The sequence below is a fragment of the Lynx rufus genome, unplaced genomic scaffold, assembly GCF_022079265.1.
Source record: "Lynx rufus isolate CCGP_SWC_20201006 ecotype Redwood Valley unplaced genomic scaffold, mLynRuf1.p SCAF_1, whole genome shotgun sequence".
NCBI classification, from domain to species: domain Eukaryota; kingdom Metazoa; phylum Chordata; class Mammalia; order Carnivora; family Felidae; genus Lynx; species Lynx rufus.
Window position 1 is genome coordinate 164,233,247 of NW_025814823.1, and position 19,140 is coordinate 164,252,386.

General features: G+C 35.1%; 1 protein-coding gene across 1 annotated transcript; it reads right to left on the bottom strand.

Annotated features, from left to right (window-relative positions):
• Nucleotides 1-4,967: 4,967 nt before the first annotated feature.
• Nucleotides 4,968-18,806, bottom strand: NUDT12 (nudix hydrolase 12). Its single transcript, XM_047072669.1, has 7 exons — nucleotides 18,732-18,806; nucleotides 15,862-16,073; nucleotides 14,715-15,301; nucleotides 11,189-11,356; nucleotides 10,028-10,141; nucleotides 7,171-7,370; nucleotides 4,968-6,192 (listed from the first exon to the last, which is right to left on the bottom strand). Exons 2-7 carry the CDS (start codon nucleotides 16,065-16,067, stop codon nucleotides 6,082-6,084), a joined length of 1,386 nt encoding a protein of 461 aa, XP_046928625.1. The 5' UTR covers nucleotides 16,068-16,073; nucleotides 18,732-18,806; the 3' UTR covers nucleotides 4,968-6,081.
• Between the last annotated feature and the right edge of the window lie 334 nt (nucleotides 18,807-19,140).

Consider the following 19,140-nt stretch of genomic DNA (forward strand, 5'->3'; position numbering starts at 1 on the left):
GGATTGGTGGCAACGGACAGACAGACATACTGATTCATGAAATACTAAGATTCAATAAGTACTTAGAAGTAGAAGCAAAGATACACTCAAGAAGTATTAAGTAAAGGGATAGGATTTGGAGATTGCCTGGCTGTGGGGTGGGGTAGGAATAAAAATGACAAAGTAAGCACAATACCCCAAAGTTCCATATTGGAAATTACAAGATTATTAAAATAGGGAAATAGAGGGGAGCCTGGTTGGCTCAGTTGGTTAAGTGGCTGACTCCTGATTCTTGCTCAGGTCAATGATCCCGGGGTCAAGCCCATATCAGGCTCTGTTCTGACAGCATGGAGTCTCTCTGGTTGGGATTTTCTCTCTCCTTCTCTCTCTGCCCCTTCCCTGCTCCTTCTGCTCTTTCTAGAGGCAGGAATGTACTTGGGATAAAAGATAATTTAATTGTACACATGTACTATTTGGGAGGCACTGAGATGTCCAAGCAGGTATGTCTAGTAGACACTTGGAGATAGAAATCTGAGAATTAAGTAAGTAGTCTTGCAGAAATGTCCAGAGTAACAAGAATATAAGGCCCCACCAGAAAAATGACCAAAACTTAAGGGATTGAATGAGAAATCTGAGACTGGAAGTTCTTTTCTCAATGAAGCATTAAGAAAATTCTGTAAGATAGTCTGTTAAGTGGAAAGATGAAAGGATTTGGAATGAAATACTTGGGTTCAAATTTTGGCTCTCCTATTTATTAACAATGGGACTCTGAGAAAGTTAATGCTTCTTAGCCATCTGTAAAATGGGGATAATGATAGTGACATTCATTTCATAAGGTTTTTTAAGGATAAAATGAAATAATAACTGTCAACATTTTATAAAGTCCTATGTAAATAGTATTATGGGAATAAGCTAAAAAAGAGTTACAATGTCTTAGGAGTTTGTTGTAAATAGGTCCATAAGTAATTCTGAGAAATAGGTGGGAGAGAATGGGCAACGTAATTCTTACGAAGTTCAGAAATCTGGATTTGAATTAAAGTCACAATTTATTAGTGCTAATGTTAGATTTACTGAACAAGGAGAATATACATACTGGCTTCATGGTGTAAAACACAACATAGCATTTTATGTAATCATCATAATGATAATCATAGAATATTATGATTTATCATATAGACTATTATGACTTATCATAAAATAAAAAAAGGTTTATTATTCATGAGGATGTACAAAATGGCTGGGACTAAAGAAAAAGATCAGTATCTTTTCTTTTCTGCATTGAGTTTATTTTCACAAAAAGAACTCTTTTTCACTTCTCTCTTGACTGGTGAGACTTTTTGAAGATGTAGGCTTTAGGCGATGTTATCCCCGTCTCCTGGAAATACACCTTCTCTGCCTCTATAGCCATGAAAACTTTGAGGTCCACACTGATACATACACATTTTCTCTCTTCATCCTCAATAGTGTCTTCCAGAGCACACAGAATTCCTACTTGCTTACTACTCATGGCTACATTCACTCACATTGAACATCTCACTACAGAACAGAACAGATGATGGTCAGACCAAAGCAGCCCCTGAAGTTTGAGCTTGTGTACATCATTAGGGCATCTTATTTGGAGTTCCAAATCCTCCCAACTGGCAGTAGAGTACTTGAACTTGTTTCATAAACACAACAAAACCCAGCAAAAAAGCACAAAATAATGCTTAGCAGCAAAGCCGTTGGATAAATGGCATTTTAAATTGTTTTTAGCTCCACGGATAGAGAGGACTTCAGCTCACTGCTATCTGAAAGCTGTATAAATATTTATAAAGTACTCTACTGAGGTGTTCAAAACATCACACTGCTCCAATAGACTACGATTTCAGACTGGAGTAAAGTGGACAGGATAAAAAATTAAAAAAAAAATGGAAAAAATAAACCAGACTACATCATTTATCCACTTACGCTGTTCTAAAATAGATATGAGTACTAGTTTCAATTTCTACTTCTGGGTGGAACATTTACCTTAGTAAAAATGAAACTACCTCACAAATTAAGTGTTTAGAATGTTCTTAATCCATCAGAGGTGAGACAGGGAGTTGGTCTGGTATAGTTTCCACGAGCCAGGGACTGGAAAGCCAGAACTTTTTTTTGTTCCTCATGCTAGATTTTGTCTGTCTCTTCTCAGACTAGTTAGAATGAAAAAAAGTCTCCATTAGCAGAAAGTCTGCTTTTTTAACTTAAAATGTTTTAAAATTCCACACCTGCCCCCGCTATTCTGTACAACATCATTATAATGGGAATTGTGAAGGGAGAAATGTCCATTTATGGCTTGTATGCATAGCCAGAAAAGGGAAACATAGTATTCTTGAAGGAATAAAGTTAAAAGTGCTACTTCTACCAAGGAGTACAATTATATGTAGATACCTTTAAGTGAAAATAGAATGAGGAATTTGCCTGCTAGCCCAGTTAACATGTTCAAATGTTTATTTTATAGTTGAGAAAATATTTTTCCAAACAATAAAAGAATTCATATTCCTGATTACCCATTTTCCTATGCCATCTTTATTACCTGAATAACTTTCCTTTTGACCATTCTACTTCGGGCAAATAAAATGAATCATCTGAAAATCCATTGTAGATGATAACAAACTGCACTTGCTTTTATAGAAACTGTTTTGAATTCTACCTGAGTGTCCTGGAAGAAAAAGGACAAGGCGTGGTGTAGGGGAAAAAAAATTTTTTTTTCTGCATTGAGTGTATTTTCACAAAAAGAACTCCTTTTCATTTCTCTCTTGACTGGTGAGACTTTTTGAAGATGCAGGCTTTAGGCGACGTTATCCCTGTCTCCTGGAAATACACCCTCTCTGCCTCTCATCCACCCCTGTGGTGTCAAAGCTCCCAAGCATTTGAACCCCTTATGGAGCAGCCTCTACCTGCACTGAAGTCAAATTCTCTCACCCTCTTTTTCCACCCATTTGCAAGTACTTCTGGTTTGCCTCAAGACCTACCTCTTTTACATTGTAAACAGATAAACCTAATTTTGCACTTTGGAATACTTTGTCCTAGATATTTTTCTACTAGAGAGAAATAGGCCTTTAAAGTGCAACTTCTATCACTCCTACCTATTCAGCAATATGTGAACATGAATACATATATATTTATATATATGTACATATATGTATGTTCATATATATATATTCATATTCAGAATCTAATAGTTGGTTCTCATCCCTAATAAAATTTGCATTGGGGAGATTTTATTCTAAATAATTGATGGATTTGTTTCATAGAACATTTTCACCTGCTATTTTGCAGTATACGCATTAGCAACAGTTTTAGAACCAACACCAAACACCTCATGGTCTTACCCTCTGTTGTTCCATTCTTTTCTGTCTTCATTCAAATCTCCAACTTGTTCTTTGAAAGAGTTACTTAAATCATTTTTCCAACTAAATGAAACATGTAGGCTTCTAATTCTTCTAGCCCTTCCAAGAACAGTAAACAGTGAAAAATACAAAATGCAAAGACTAGTAATATGAGACGAGTAATAATAGATATTAGACTAGACAAATAACTTCATATCTGAAGATAAAAAATTGACTATATATATGTATGTGTATATAAATATACATATGACCTAAAATAAAAACTGTCTTCCAAATATGGCTACTTAAAAACATTTTTTTAATGTTTATTTATTGAGAGAGAGAGAGCATGCGCATGTGCATGAGTGGGGGAGGGGCAGAGAGACGGGGACACCAAATCCGAAGCAGGCTTCAGGCTCTGAGCTGTTATCATTGTTTACACATCATTAAACAAGAGAGGATGACTGAAATTGGGCTTTTTTCAGTTTCAGAAGACATTTATCAAAACATTAAAAAATACATAACACAAAACAGAAAATAGATAAATATTTTAATGTATTGTTACCTTCATTTCCATTAGAATACATTCATGGTAATTGAACCTTTACCATTTCTTTGCTATTCTTTTTATTTACATATAACTATTCACCTCTTAGAGGTAAGCAATGTTAAAAATGATTATTACTAATAATTTATACTTAATGATTTTCCCTGGGTATAGGATTATCTGAAACTGAATTCATAACTACATTTTGTTGATATTTTGTATTTTATTTTACTATCTGAACATGGAAACCTAGAACTCTGCGATGTAATCTTAGATTCTCTAAGTACATTTGGAGTAAAACTGAACCCCAAGTCATCATACTTAATAATAATCAAGGCACATAATTTTCTACTTACTTATGAAGTTTAAATTTTATTATGTATCTAAATGTCCAATGTAAGTCAATTTTGTCTACAGTCTTGATACCAATCAGCTTTCTTCAATTACTAAGAAAATCATTGTTCATCAGGAAAGTTTTATCTAAGAAAATGATATTTAAGTTAAATGATTTTAGTATCTAAAATTGTAATTAACAATATTTGGTAAATTAAATTTGTTCTTATCATCCCTTATTATAATTTATTCTACCTATATTTTTAGTAGTAGTTTCTACTTCCTATTAGAGGGAGAGTCTTGCAGTGGGCTATCCAGTACAGACCGTTAAAATTAAGTTATTTAACTGTAATTACAATTAATTGTATTAACAATAGTAAGTTGTAATTGTGTAACTTTCATTGATTAATTAGTTGATTCACCTTTAATTGATTAAATTAGTTAAATTCATCTTTCAGGATTTCTTTTTCCTTATCTATAAAAGAATGTCACTGAACTACATATATTATCCTTAAGATCTCTTCCAGTTCTTTTTTTTTTTTTAATTTTTTTTTCCAATGTTTATTTATTTTTAAGACAGAGAGAGACAGAGCATGAACGGGGGAGGGGCAGAGAGAGAGGGAGACACAGAATCGGAAACAGGCTCCAGGCTCTGAGCCATCAGCCCAGAGCCCGACGCGGGGCTCGAACTCACGGACCACGAGATCGTGACCTGGCTGAAGTCGGACGCTTAACCGACTGCGCCACCCAGGCGCCCCTAGATCTCTTCCAGTTCTAATAAACAAATTATATAAGTTTATACATTTATAGACTTAATTTCAAAACAGTCTTAAAATATGACAGTTCTATGTTACAAAACTGTGAATTACTATTTTCCTCTGATTCAGTTCTAAAATACACTTATTTTATAAAGGCTTCTTAGAATACGCTGAAAGAGGGCTAAAATCAAAATGTTGCATTTGAGTTTAATATTAGTAATGATTACATAATTTTTTGCTAATGCAGATATATCCCTTATCACAAAATGACATAAAGCCAGTGTTTTTATTGAATACGTAAATCTGGGAAATATTTCGCATCTGATTTTTGAGGTGAATTCCTTTCAAATACATTTAATTTCAGTGAAAAAGCAGAGAATTCTGATTTGTCTTAAGAACAACTTTGAGTATAACAGATAGATTAATTGATTTTAGGTTTCAGGGGGAAGTCGCATACACAGTGGTACGCTCTCACTTAAGGTCTCCTTCCATGAAGGCACAATATTCTGATCACTGCAGTTGTTAAGGTAGAAAATTCTTAACACTGATCAAAGCTGACTAGTGGCAACACTATAATAGCACCACTGCTAGAACAAAGGAGCCAGAACAAAAAATGGAATACAATGGGAAGTGAGCAAAAATCAGCTACTGACAACTGAAAGAATCTTTGTAGTAATAAAAAGACTGAAAATGAAGCTTAAAATTCATTAAAATTATTTTGTCTCATTTCTCAACAATAGAAATATAGTGATTGGTCTAATGCTTAAAAGAGGCACTGGAATTCAGGTTTGTTTACATTTTTAGAACATATATCTTTACAACATGATTTTTTTTTTTTATTAGAAATATGGTTTAGTGAGACAGAACTGTGAAGCACAATCAAAAAAATGTTTGGAGAAGGCTAACTCAGATTTAAAAAAATCTGAGGCAGTGTTGTATTTTATAAAAATACAAATTCTATGGTTAAGATGGAAAGTACATGTTGAAAATATTTCTGAATCCTAGTATGGTATTTTGTGTTGTGACATTCTAAAAAGCACCAGATATTTCTATTCTCACTTGAGGAATAAGTGGTATTAGAAGTCAATTAATATTCAAAGTCTAGTTATTTGATTTAGAGATTGGGGTTCATTCCAATCCAGTGTTTGATTAATTGATGTGCAATAGCTCGGCTTGGTGGCACAAAGAATGCCTGCTGCTTCCCTTTGGTCAGAACATCCACAACCTAAAATATACCATAATAAAATGTATTAGGATTTCAACACTGTCACACTTAAATACTATTCTTATGCTTATACAATCCAATTAAACATGATGATTTTTACAGTGAATAACAACAGGAGAAAGTGACAACACCCAAGTTCAACATGCAAAATTTAGTACAGTAATTTTAGTAGATTCAATGAGTTAGTGATTCAATTTAACAAAATATTCCAGAAAGACATATTCTCTTATGAAAGTAAGGTCACAAAAAAGAAAAGTATATGCTCCACATTTATTTTCAAAGTGAAGTCAACTTTTGGAATGGGTTCCCTTTTATAAAATTTTGAAAAAAAAAATCTGATTTCTACTTTTTGAGGTTGAGCATAAAATAAAATTAATTTTGTTTAGGCAAAGTCAGAAAAGATTTCAGGTCTTCACTACTAATAGTGTATCCATTTTTTTTCTACACAAATACGTTAGGTCATGCAAAACACAGATAAGTAGTTTATCTTGCCTTCTAGTACTGGAGGATAATGTTTTAAAAAGTTCTTGTGAGTGTATCTTTGTTATATAGTTTTTTTATTCTTGTCCTTAAGCACATTTTAAAATGAACAAGAACTTTTCAAAAATTTTAAGCATTTGTATTGATATTTTTTGAGAGCTACTTGTTTTAATGCTGTAAACTAAAATATAAAAAGGTTAAGAATAATATTCCTATTTTTCATCTTTGAAATAATGTTTACCTATTTTAAGTCCATTGAAAGGTATCATTAATCTGAAGGATTGGCATTTGAAATTAGAAAAAGGCACAGAATCATCAACTAGAAGACTCCCACAGAATGAGTTAACATAGGACACATCAATTACATTGTAATCCATGCATGATGAGTGGGCCATAGCCATTCATTCAAGTTGTTGAAAACATATATCCTTGCTGCATACCCAAACTGATACAGTCAGAAAACAATCAATAGAAGAAGGAAATTAAATTGAACTTTACCTGTTCTCTAGTGAACCAGCGGGCATCCTCTATTTCATTCTTGTCAACTTTAATTTCTGTAGACACTGCCACAGCTAAGCAACCAATCATTAAGGAGGAGGGCATTGGCCATGGCTGACAAGAGACATACTGAACATGGCCAACTTTGACTCCACTTTCCTCTTCTACTTCTCTCCGAACAGCATCTTCTATTGTCTCTCCTAATCAAATAGGGCAAAAGAACAAGTAGCTGATGAACATCTCCTAGACATTTTGTGCTCTGAATGGTTCAAACATTTGGAAATCACTTTGGACAGAAACCCAATTCAAAGAATCAGAATGCAGAGCCTAAAACTAGACTGGAATTCAAGAAAACATGATTTCTTTTAGTATATGACCACATGAATAATCAAGATTCCATAACACCTTTCTAAAGGGTCCAAATTTTTAGTTACACTGTAACAATTGTAACATCTACAACTATCCAGCACTGATATTGGCTAAACATTATGCAAGCATTTTTATATATTATCTCATTTATTTATTATCACTAAATAGTTACAAATTATTATTACAAGATTTTTATAAAAGGCTAAAATTTCTTATGTAAGAAATTTCTTTTCTTATGTTGTCAAAAAATCATTGCAGATAACTTTTCTCAAAAGAGTTGAAGACCACATAAAACTACAATTCTAAAAACCACAGAAAATGAAAGTATTTTTTCTTTCTAAATGTTTTTGTTCTTCTAGAGGACTGTTGACTCAGCTATGTTAAATAATGCCTATAAATATACTTTATATTTCTGATTTGTTGGAATTGAGAAGTAGAATAAAGGTTTCTAAGTTAAGTTTATCTGAAAGTTTAAAAATATTTTGCTATTTAAATGTAGCTTTTTATTTGAAATAGATTTATATAAGGGCATCTGGGTGGTGCAGTTGGTTAAATGTCAGACTTTGGCTCAGGCCATGATCTCATGGTTTGTGTGCTGGAGCCCCACATTGGGCTCTGTGCTGACAGCTCAGAGCCTGGAGCCTGCCTGAGATTCTGTGTCTCCCTGTCTCTCTGCCCCTGCCCTGCGTGTGCTCTGTCTCACTCTGTCTCTCAAAAATAAAAATCAAAAACATTAAAAAAAATTGAAATAGACGAATATATATTTCCTATATAAAAATTAACAACTTATGTTCACCAAAAAATATAGTGGAAAGGTAAGTCATAGACTAGCATTAAGATATTTGCAAGACCATAGTTATAGATTAGCATACTGTAAAACTCGTAAAATAGAAAAAAAAGTAAACAACCAAAACAAAATTAGACAAAGAATATAAACATGCAAAATTCAGAGAAAATGAAAATTGGATGGCTAACACACATTTGAAAAAGATGCTCCATCAGCACAGTAATGAAAACTACAGTGACATTATTTCATACCCATCAGAATGGCAAATTATAAAGTATGAAAACCCTAACTTAGTGAAGATGTGGAATAACAGAACATTTCATATGCTGTTAGAAAGAGTGTAAATTGGTAGGGACACTTCAGAAAACAACTTGGCAACATCTACAAAAGGTTAGGATTCTCATATACTATGAGTTAGCAATTCTATTCTCAAGTTTAAACCCTTCATGACTCTTGCAAATGTGCACAAGTAGTAACATAAGAATATTCTTGGGGGTGTTTACAATAGCAGAAACTCTGATATAAACTAAACATCCAACAGCAGAATGGGTAAGTTGAATACTATTTATAAATGGGGCGCCTGGGTGGCGCAGTCGGTTAAGCGTCCGACTTCAGCCAGGTCACGATCTCGCGGTCCGTGAGTTCGAGCCCCGCGTCGGGCTCTGGGCTGATGGCTCAGAGCCTGGAGCCTGTTTCCGATTCTGTGTCTCCCTCTCTCTCTGCCCCTCCCCCGTTCATGCTCTGTCTCTCTCTGTCCCAAAAATAAATAAAACGTTGAAAAAAAAAATAAAAAAAAAAAATAAAATGGTACACAGCAGTTAAAAAAACAGTCTAGAGTTATTAGAGACAGCAGAGTGATTAACAGCATGGACTCAGCCAAAATGTCCAGGTTTGTATCTCTGCCCTACCCACTCACTAGCTATTTGATCTTGGGCAAGTTATCCAGCTCCTGTACCTTAGTGCCCCAACTGTAAAACTGCTGTAATAGTACCTATTTTATAAAGCTGTATAAGGATCATATGATTCAATATATGGAAAGCCTTCAAAACAGAGTGGCACAATGTATGTTTACTATTATTACTAGTGCAGGTTAATACTGGAAGTTAAGATTAAACATGTATATTAATTATCATTTACTCCACAAATTATTTATTGAACTCTTAGTATATATAATATATATAAGGCACTGTTCTAAGGGTTTGGGCTACAACTATGAATGAAGTAAGGTCCTAGCCCTTATGGAACTTACTTTCTGGTGTGAGTAGATAATAAATAAGTAGATAGATAAACAGCTACAAACATACATAAGACAATACATACATATATACCATGTCAGGTGGTGATGAGTGCTGTAGGGAAAAGTCAGGCAGGATGACAGAATTGTGAACGTAGGGTACGAAGCTAACTAATGTATTTGGGGCTACCTGAGAAGGCCTCTTTGAAAAGGTGACACAGTTGAGTCCAGTGAGGTGTAAGTGATACAGATACCTTGTGTAATAGTAATATATTAAAGAAGAAATGTTGAATTATCAAAACCAAATTAATCTAGTAAAAACAAAATTATACCACTTACAATACACAGAAAAATAATTTAAAAAGATCCCAATTTCATAGCATGAGCATTTGTCAAATGCTATCTAAAATTTTTATTTGTGAATTATAAGTTAAAGGAAAATTAAAGTTATGAAGAAAAAGGCTTACCAGGTTCAATAAATCCAGCAAGGCAAGTAAACATGCCTGGGGGAAATCTTTTCTGCCTGCCTAAAAGGCATTTGGTCCCATCTGGATGAATAACTTGCATGATTACCACGGGATCTGTTTTTTAAAAATAAGATGAATGATAGAAAAAAATAATTTAGACTCATTGTGTAAAATCACTGTCGAATACTATAATAAGTTGTATCTCCTAGAACAAGACTCTTGTCTAGTTATGTGATTGTTTCTTTCTGCCTGATGACAAAGTATTTCAGGGAAATTGCACAGAATATTATACACTAAAGGAAGACCATTTCTGTCTTCTAAATAGCAACAATTATTATATACTTATGGTATGCTAGGCATATTGTTATTTTTCAATTATAAAAAAGTTACAGAAGATATTACATGGCATAAAGAAAATACAAATTTTACTATGTAAATGTGAATTTCCCTCTCCCTTCCATCCTAATCCTGAACAAAATGTTTTTAAAAGCTAATGTGGCTCTATGATTAAATTTTAAGCCATTAAAAAAAATAAAATTTAAATTAAGTAACAGTTTATTTCCCAGAAGTCACTAATCCACTAGGTCATGACTGAGAACAGGAATCAAATGTAAAATGCTCCTGAGCAATGAAAACAGGGTTCACCAAGTCATGCACTTTACTACCAGGAGACCTGCTCAGATATTGCTCAGACTATCTATTTTTTTTTCACAAGTTTTAAAGGACTAGGTTCTCAGATTTCCAAACCTACAGGAGACTCCAAAGCAGCAATTAGAAGGAGGAGAGCAGGAGGCAGACACCAGCAGTGATGAAAAGCTAGTTTTACTGCTTTGGTGATGCCTCAAACAGGCACTGAAATGTTGGGGCTTTTTTTGTTTGTTTGTTTCTGCACTACATGGATCCAGATTGGTGGACTTTTGAAATCGCCTATTTTAATACATCAAATTCGTATTGATTAGCCATTTCTTAACTAGGAGTTAATTATATACAATGTCCCTTACTTAAAAGTCATGAAAGTATACATACTTGTAGTCTTAAGAGCTAAACATACTTTTAATAAAAAGGTATACCCCTGAACAACTCAAAATCTTGTCTTCAGAGAATGTCTTATTCCCTAAGATTCCAGATGGCTGAGATTTCACTGTAGATGAAAAGGCTTACCAACTCTTGGATAGGATGTATTGTGAACACCGTGGAGGCTAGGACAGCCTTCTTTTAAGCATACTCTTTTGTAGCCACCTTCTTCGATTTTAGTTGTACTTCCACACGTTGGGCAGAACTTATATCGACTGTGCCAGGCAAGAACAGATCTTGCTTGAGCTACAACCCCTTTAAGAGAAGCATAAAAAGTTTTAATTCTGTGATAAACCATAAACAAATTAATATCAAAGTAAAATGTTAAGTCAGTAAAGGCATACTCTATATTTTCTGAGTAGCTCTGTGATCAAGGATGTTAGTATTCCTATTTTTATGATGTGTATATTTCTTTTAAAGTAAAAGATTTAATCCAACAGATGACAAATGAAAATTAGATTTAACTTTAATATGAACTAATAAATACAATTCTCATATAACACAGATGTACTGACATCTATCTTATATACTATATTACCTCAGGCTTTTACTATAGATGATTTTTAAATTTTGGATATACAAGATTCTAGTGTATAGTGATTTTATAAAAATTGACTTTATAATAGTGACTTTTACAAAAATACATTACAAAGCCAGTTCCTAATTTAGACTTGGACTATATAAAAAAAAAATATTAGTAGGAAACTGTAGGAACTTCTCTTTTCCTGGGTGATTAAACTACTGCTCCATGTCATTGTGAAACATATCCTGTTTACAACTGGAAACTTAATGGAATGTTAAAAAAATACTGTATTTATAACATTCATGGTTAACTTTGTTCATGAAAAAAAATGCCTACAAGAAAAAAATCTTAGTATATATATACTTTGGCTAGATACCCTGGTATTTCAAAAAAGAATATGGCCTGACCAGAAATATTACAACTGAAGCAATAAAACTGGAAATGCTACATTTGCATTTGCCTGACAAACTTGCTCTCCCTAAAATACATTATTTGGTCTAAGGATTTTTGAAATAAGCAAAATAACCATAAATAACAATATTTTAAACTGGGAAACAAAAACTAATAAACCATACATAAAAATAAATGTAATACTGAAATTCAATGAACCACAGGCAACATTAAATATTTGTCTACTACATTACCTTGTAGTATGTAATTTATGCTAAATATCTACATTATTTCAATATTGTTTCAATAAGACAAGCTAATATTTATTGAGTACATACTATATGCCAAGCATCATGCAAAGATGTTTGTATACATGATTTTATGTATGTATGTATGTATGTATGTATGTATGTATGTATTTATGAATGAATGAATGAATGAATGAATGAAGAAAACAGGTATATTTTTATTGGACTACCTGAAACAGAGGATAGTGTGGTATGGATGGATAGTATGAATGACAAATAATACAAATATATTTTATGTGAAATAAAAAGCAACTCAATGGGTTACATCATCTTATTTAATGGTTAGAGCAATGATATAGGTACTATTATTATCTTTTCCTGAAGGAGGAAAATGAAGCACGAAGAGGTTACATTAACTATGTAAGTTTACACACTAAATGAATGAAAGGTCCTCAGTTTCTTAACTATTAAAAAAAGAGAGAGAGAGAGAGAGATTGTTCTGATATTAAACTTATATTGCTACAAAGAAATTTTCTTTAAAAAGTGCAGGGTTGGGTAGGTCAGTCGGTTAGGTGTCTGCCTCTTGGTTTCAGCTCAGGTCATATCTCATGGTTGGTGAGTTCAAGCCCTGCATTGGGTTCTGTGTTTACAGGACAGAACACAGCTGGGGATTCTCTCTCTCTCCCCTTCTCTCTGCCCATCCCCCCCCCCAAATAAATAAACTTAAAAAAAAGTGCAACTTTGGGGCTCCTGGGTGACTCAGTCGGTTAGGTGTCTAACCCTTGATTTCAGATCAGGTCATGATCTCACGGTTGTGAGATCAAGCCCTGCATTGGTCTTCATGCTGGGCTTGGAGCCTGCTTAAGATTCTCCCTCCTACTCTGTTTCCCCTGAGTGTGCGCATGTGCTATTATAAAAAATTACGTGTTCTCCACAGATGTGAAGAATAAAACATATCAATCCAGACATTGGGAGGAGGCATCTAAGCAGCCTCTGGAAGGGCCTACCACACATTTAAGGGAAGGTGGACACTGAGAGTGACCTCTTCGTTACCTCCCATTAACTTTTCAATCAACCATAATTTAGCTTATATTCCTTCCACTCCACTGATATTCCACTTGTTAAATTCATCAACAGCTTCATATTCTAAAACCAAAGATCCTTTAAAAAAATCTTTTTCTATCTTACTCAAATTCTCAACAGCATTTGGTATATTTGACCACTCCCTTGAAACACTCCGCCATCTTGGTTTCCATGAGCATTCTCCTGTTTTCCTCTTAGGTTATAGCCACACTGTCAACAATACCTTTGATGGCTCCTGTGTTTCTACCTGACTTCAAAATTCAGGGGGATTTACATGTGATTCTAAGGCTTTTTCTTGCTTGCTCTCAATTCTCTAAGTAATCTCAGTAGTTCCCTGAGATTTAAATATCACTTTCATGTTGATGACTCCCATATGGGTATTTCTAGTTTAGACCTCTCCTCTGTGTTCCAGATTCTAATATCCTTCTCTAAGACTAAATATGCCCAAAACTAAAATCTTATTTCTTTCAAGTCTGTCTTGCTTCCTTTGCTCAACTTGCACCCTATGCTATTTTATCAAGAAATATCACTACCTACCAAATTACTAAAGTCTCAAACCTAGCAATTATTCATGATCTTTTTTCTTCATCGTTATATATCCCAAACCCAATCCATCAACAAGTGCTGATGATTGTCTCTCTAAAATATATCTTGAACATGCCCCCTTTTCTCCACCTCTGTCACCTTCATTCAGGCTGTAGTTCAGGTTACTATCCTCTCTCACAGTAGTCTCAACCTACTGATCAAGCCCTATCAATTTTACCTCCAGAACATCTCAAACTCTCCCTTTCTCTCCATCAACCCAATCCACTGTAATCTCTTAGCTAGGCTACTGTAACCTTCAATCCCCTCTAATAAGACTTCTGACTTCACAATTAATTACCTACAATTCATGATCTACAAAGCAGGCAGAGTGAGGAGTTTTGTTTTTTTTGTTTCTTTTTAAAACATAGGTCAGATTACAACATTTAAATGAACTTTAGAATAAAACTCCTAATTTTTTACCATGGCATATAAGATCCCACCTGAACTAGCATACCCAGCAACAGCAAACAAAATAGTCAAGGTCTTTGCCCTCAGGCTCAGTGTCTAGCAGGTGCTTAATATTATTCAGTGAAGAATCAAATAAAACCAGCATGCAGTAGGATTAATTCTAGGGAAACTAATCTTGGCTGATTAGAACTGCTGTAACTGCTCAGGAGAGTAGTCCCCTAGAGTGAGAACTTCAGGAAATTTCTAATGAAGATAGCCTAACTTCATGGCTTGATGAAAAAAGTGTGCCTCCTAGAAAATGCAGATACATATAATTCCAACCCAGTTCCCAAAACCAGATTATTAGCAATACAAGTAAACCGTATTCACTTCTTACCAGCTTCTTTTTCTTTCAACTGCAGAAGAGCTGGCATTGGAGGATGAAGAAAATAACAATTTTCATGCCTTTGCTTAAATTCTTCAGCAGCAACAGGATCTATACCTAGAGCAAACCAGGCAACCAACCCATCTTCTTCTCTTGGGACTTCTCCAGCATAATTAAATGACTCTTTCTTCACTTCAAGTTCTACTCCGAGGAAAATCAAGGTGATCTTTTCAGGCTGAGCCAAATAATCTTTTATATCTGTGTAGCTCAGCTGACAAAGCCTGACTTCCGGCTGTTGGAAACTTTCTTTATTGCCACCTAGAGTAACCAAGGGATTTAAATCTGAGAAAAGGATATAAACTGTGGCTGGATGGCTTTCTTTAGCTAGCAGCCAGTCAGAATTATTTCTTTTTTCACTTTTTCGGTCTAATAGTGTTCTGCTAAAATAATTTTCACATTCTTCCACTTCCTTAGTTAGGAACCAAGGCTTCATCCCACCTTTGGCATTAGCTAGTAAGTTAGCTATATGCTTATAACCCCAAAATTTAGCAATGTCCAGTGCAGTCTGCCTTGATTTATTGACAATGGATCTGTCACACCTACAAATGGAAAGAAAAATAAAATAGGAAATAAAAATTTTCTTTAATATTTATTAAAGTAAAATATTTCCAGATGCACATAATAGCCCTCTAATCATTATTACATAAGTTTTTTTTTTTTGTACATGATGTACTAATGGGAAGGTTAAAAGACATAATCATAAATGATGCAAAGTTAGAGATAGCAAGATATTTAAAATTTTTGGAGAACTGTAAAATAAAAAACAGTAAGTTTTCTGTGCTATAGGAAGAAATTACAATTTTACAAGGGGTTCTTGATAGCCATAGTGGGTAGATCTACATTTTCTACCTGGGAGAAAAAGATTAGACTAACTCATAAATTTGCTTTGTTATTAAGTATGAAGGGTTCCTCTCTCAATAGAAGAAGTTAAAAGTTTTTAGTTAGGTATTTTTCTATGTTTTTATATAATAAAACTGGTCAATAAGTTATTTAGAAGTCTATTGGTATAAATATGGCTACATGAAAAATTTAAAAGGAAATATGTAACCCAGAAATGAAACCACAGAGCCCTTCAAGTAGTAGTGCCTAAAACGTTTACCCTTTGTCAAGTAGAAATTGGACAACATCTGGGTGCCCATTCCTTGCGGCATACATTAAAGCAGTCCAGCCATTTTCAGAAGTTTCGTTGAGAAGAGATGGAGAATGACTGAGGATTACTGTTAACCTGGCAATATCTCCTTCTGCAGCTGAACAGTGAAACTGGGAAATTATTTCTTGTTTTGGGCTTCTTTTTATAGAAGACATTTCTTCCTTAAAAAAAAGGAAAATAGAAAAAAACCTTTCATTTTCATTTGCTTTTTGTTCAATGCTAGAACATTATGTGAATGCTGATATAGTTAGAATAGGCATGGTTTCTAAAGCTATATACTCTTCAAAAGGTCATTTATAGCCAACTGTCATCATAGTATACATTTCAAAATTGTTATCAGTTGAGAATTTTAAATATAATTCACCATGGGGGGTGTATAACACAATGTATAAAGATCTTTGGCAATAAAAGAGAATGGAGGGGCATATCCTTGAGAGGGGGTGTCAAGGTACCTGAGGCAGATCAGAGAGATTTCAATATAGATCAAGGGAATGAGAGGGATTAAAGCAGACAGAAGTCAAGTCAGAGGGTTTTTAGCAGATGATAACTAGTATTCTCTTAGAGGCAATGTTGTCAGAAATAGGTGCCTGCCTTTAGGAAAATTATGATCCTACAGCTAATTTATTCGAAACCTGTGTTACGTTTCACTTGAAAACACTTTTTTGCATTCCCTTGTACAATTAATTCTATAATCCACGTGGGACTATTTTTGTTCATGGTGTAAAGTAGCAGCAAGATTCATTTTTATCCAATGGATAATCCATTTGACTTGGCACCATTCTTGAAATTACCATCTTTGTCCCATTGTGCTGCAGTTGTCATCCTTGTCATAAATCAAATGACCATGTATTTTGGATCTCTCATTGAACACTGTGCTGGTGGTCACTTTGTCAAAACTTGAATGACAGAAACTATTTAAACCATTAACTTTGTCTGCTTTGTTACTCCATTTTTTTCAGTAAGAACAAAATATATAGAAAATGTTTCCTACCTCTTTATAAAAATTGTCTTATTGTGGATTGAATGTGGTTGGGCACAGACTGAGCAATGCTTTGTGGAAACAGTTCATGCTTAAGTTCTCTACGAGTTATGTTCTGAGAACAAAGTACTTTTTAAGGTATGAATTTTCGTTTAGTGAAATGCTACTAAGAATTGATTTGCGATTCTGACTAGACTTCTATCATTTTAAGCAATAAGATATTTAGCCTAAAAAGGAAAGGTTATAATCCATACATTTTGACTTCTTTTGTGTCTAGTGTTCTCACAATGCAATTTGGCTGATCAATTTTATAGGAGTATGAACAAAATTTAGGGGAAACATGGGCCAAAAAGATCAACTGTTCACCTTTCCTGTTTGTATTTTTCTGCTACTTATAAAAAAGGTCAAATCTGACTACTCACAAAAGGGGAGGGTGTGTGTGTGTGTGTGTGTGTGTGTGTGTGTAAACAGGTGATGGGGATTAAAGAGCACTCTTATGACGAACACTTAATAGTGTACAGAATTGCTGAATCACAATATTGTACGCTTGAAACTAACATAACACAGTATGTTAACTATACTGGAATTAAAACAAAAAGCTTAAGAAAAAACTACTCACAGGAATGGTGAAAATATGTTTACAACTTAAATTAGGAGTGATTTCTATATTAGAAAACAACTTTTTATTTCTTTTGATTTACTATAGAATTTATCTCACTGTTCTCTTCATATTGAGATTTCTAAATGCTTTACGAATATTATCAATAACAAAAACTACAACTTTCCAGGACTTTATTTTGAATTATTGCTGTCTACTGACTCATGTATGGTCTCCCTTCCAAGTTGCCTTTCCCGTAAATTGATTTTCCACAAAATATCACACAGATTCTTCAGTTAGGTTTTCTTTAAGCAATATTTTACTGTCTTACGTTCTGAGGTCATTCATTTCTTCACCTTCCCAAGAGGCCACTCCACAGGACAGAGTGCAAAACTGCCCTCCAAAAATATAGTAGTATTCACTATCCCCAGTACAGTTCTTAAGGATTCAATATTCTCAAGAGAAAGGAAGCTTTTTTTTTTTTGGCAGAAAAGCCATCTAGAAACAGAACCGATTCTCATTCCAGAAAATTACACAAAATCTGAAATCCAGCTCGGCTGCTGGATTTATTTTTTCGTTTCTCATTGACGGGTTTCCCACAAGGTAAGGATTTGAAGGTAGGATAAGGTGATTCATTTAGCTTAATGCCGCCCTTGCTTTCCAAAAAGAACAGACCATTCTGAGAGGTCGTTTAAAGAAGGTTAAAAGGGCCTTAGATTTTAACGAAACCACATCCATTTTTACCGATGTGTCCAGGGGCCCGTGCCTCGCTCAATGTCACATGGCTCAAGAAACAGGGCAGAGTTCAAGTACGGCTCTGTCAGTGAAGTCACTGCCCATTATTTAACGATTTCCACGTCCTTGGGCATTCGAGGTGGCCATTTAACCAGTCAAGCAACACGTACGCACTCGAGATCTCTCCAAACGCTTAAATGTCTTGAGATAGTTTCTTTTCTTGTTATTACTGTGAGATTCCTTCTTTTAACGTGAATCTACAGTTGAAGCAGCATTTTGTTTTTCCCACCTCAAAGACTGGACTGGAAAACCAGCAGCAGCCGAGAGGCTGCGCCCCCGGCCCCCATCGGGAAGCTCCCGCGCCTGCACCCGCACCGCACCCCGAAACTGCGCCAAACAACCCAGCATGGCCAGGCCGACAGCGCTGAGATCAAAAAGCACTGAGAACTGGCCACCCAACCCAGAGCGGGCACCGGGGACGACTAACTTGCCGTTGCTGTTACTAACCAAAGGTAACCAGAATAGAGGAAAGCAGGATACTGCTGCAAGACCGGGAAAACCCCACGCTCACTCTTCCCGGCGTCGGAAAGAGCCTTCCTGACTTCCGGCGGAGGTTCGCTGTCCTCGCACGGTTTTATGGGAAATGTAGTTTGAGGATCACAAACTGTGCGTGATCCGTGAAGGGGAGGGGCTTGGGGGTGAACGCGTTCGGGAGCCTGGGCGGGGAGGTCACTGCTGTTAAGGTCCAGCTTCTTGGTGGTGAGTCAGGGGCTGGTTTTCCTTTTCCGTCATACCGAGACATGTGAAGTGTGGTGCGGACGATGGAAAACCGTAGGTGTGTGGAAACGGTTTTAAGTTTTTCAGTATTTCACACCAGTCACCTAACCTCTCCTGTATGCTTCAATGCAGTGGCGTG

What these genes read in the sequence shown, in the direction of transcription:
- NUDT12 (XM_047072669.1), bottom strand. Translation starts at nt 16,067, where the DNA reads ATGTCTTCTATAAAAAGAAGCCCAAAACAAGAAATAATTTCCCAGTTT. An exon ending in CAATTTCTACTTGACAAAGG is followed by an intron (nt 15,302 to 15,861) that starts GTAAACGTTTTA and finishes TTCCATTTGTAG; the next exon opens with GTGTGACAGATCCATTGTCA. An exon ending in GTTGAAAGAAAAAGAAGCTG is followed by an intron (nt 11,357 to 14,714) that starts GTAAGAAGTGAA and finishes CTTCTCTTAAAG; the next exon opens with GGGTTGTAGCTCAAGCAAGA.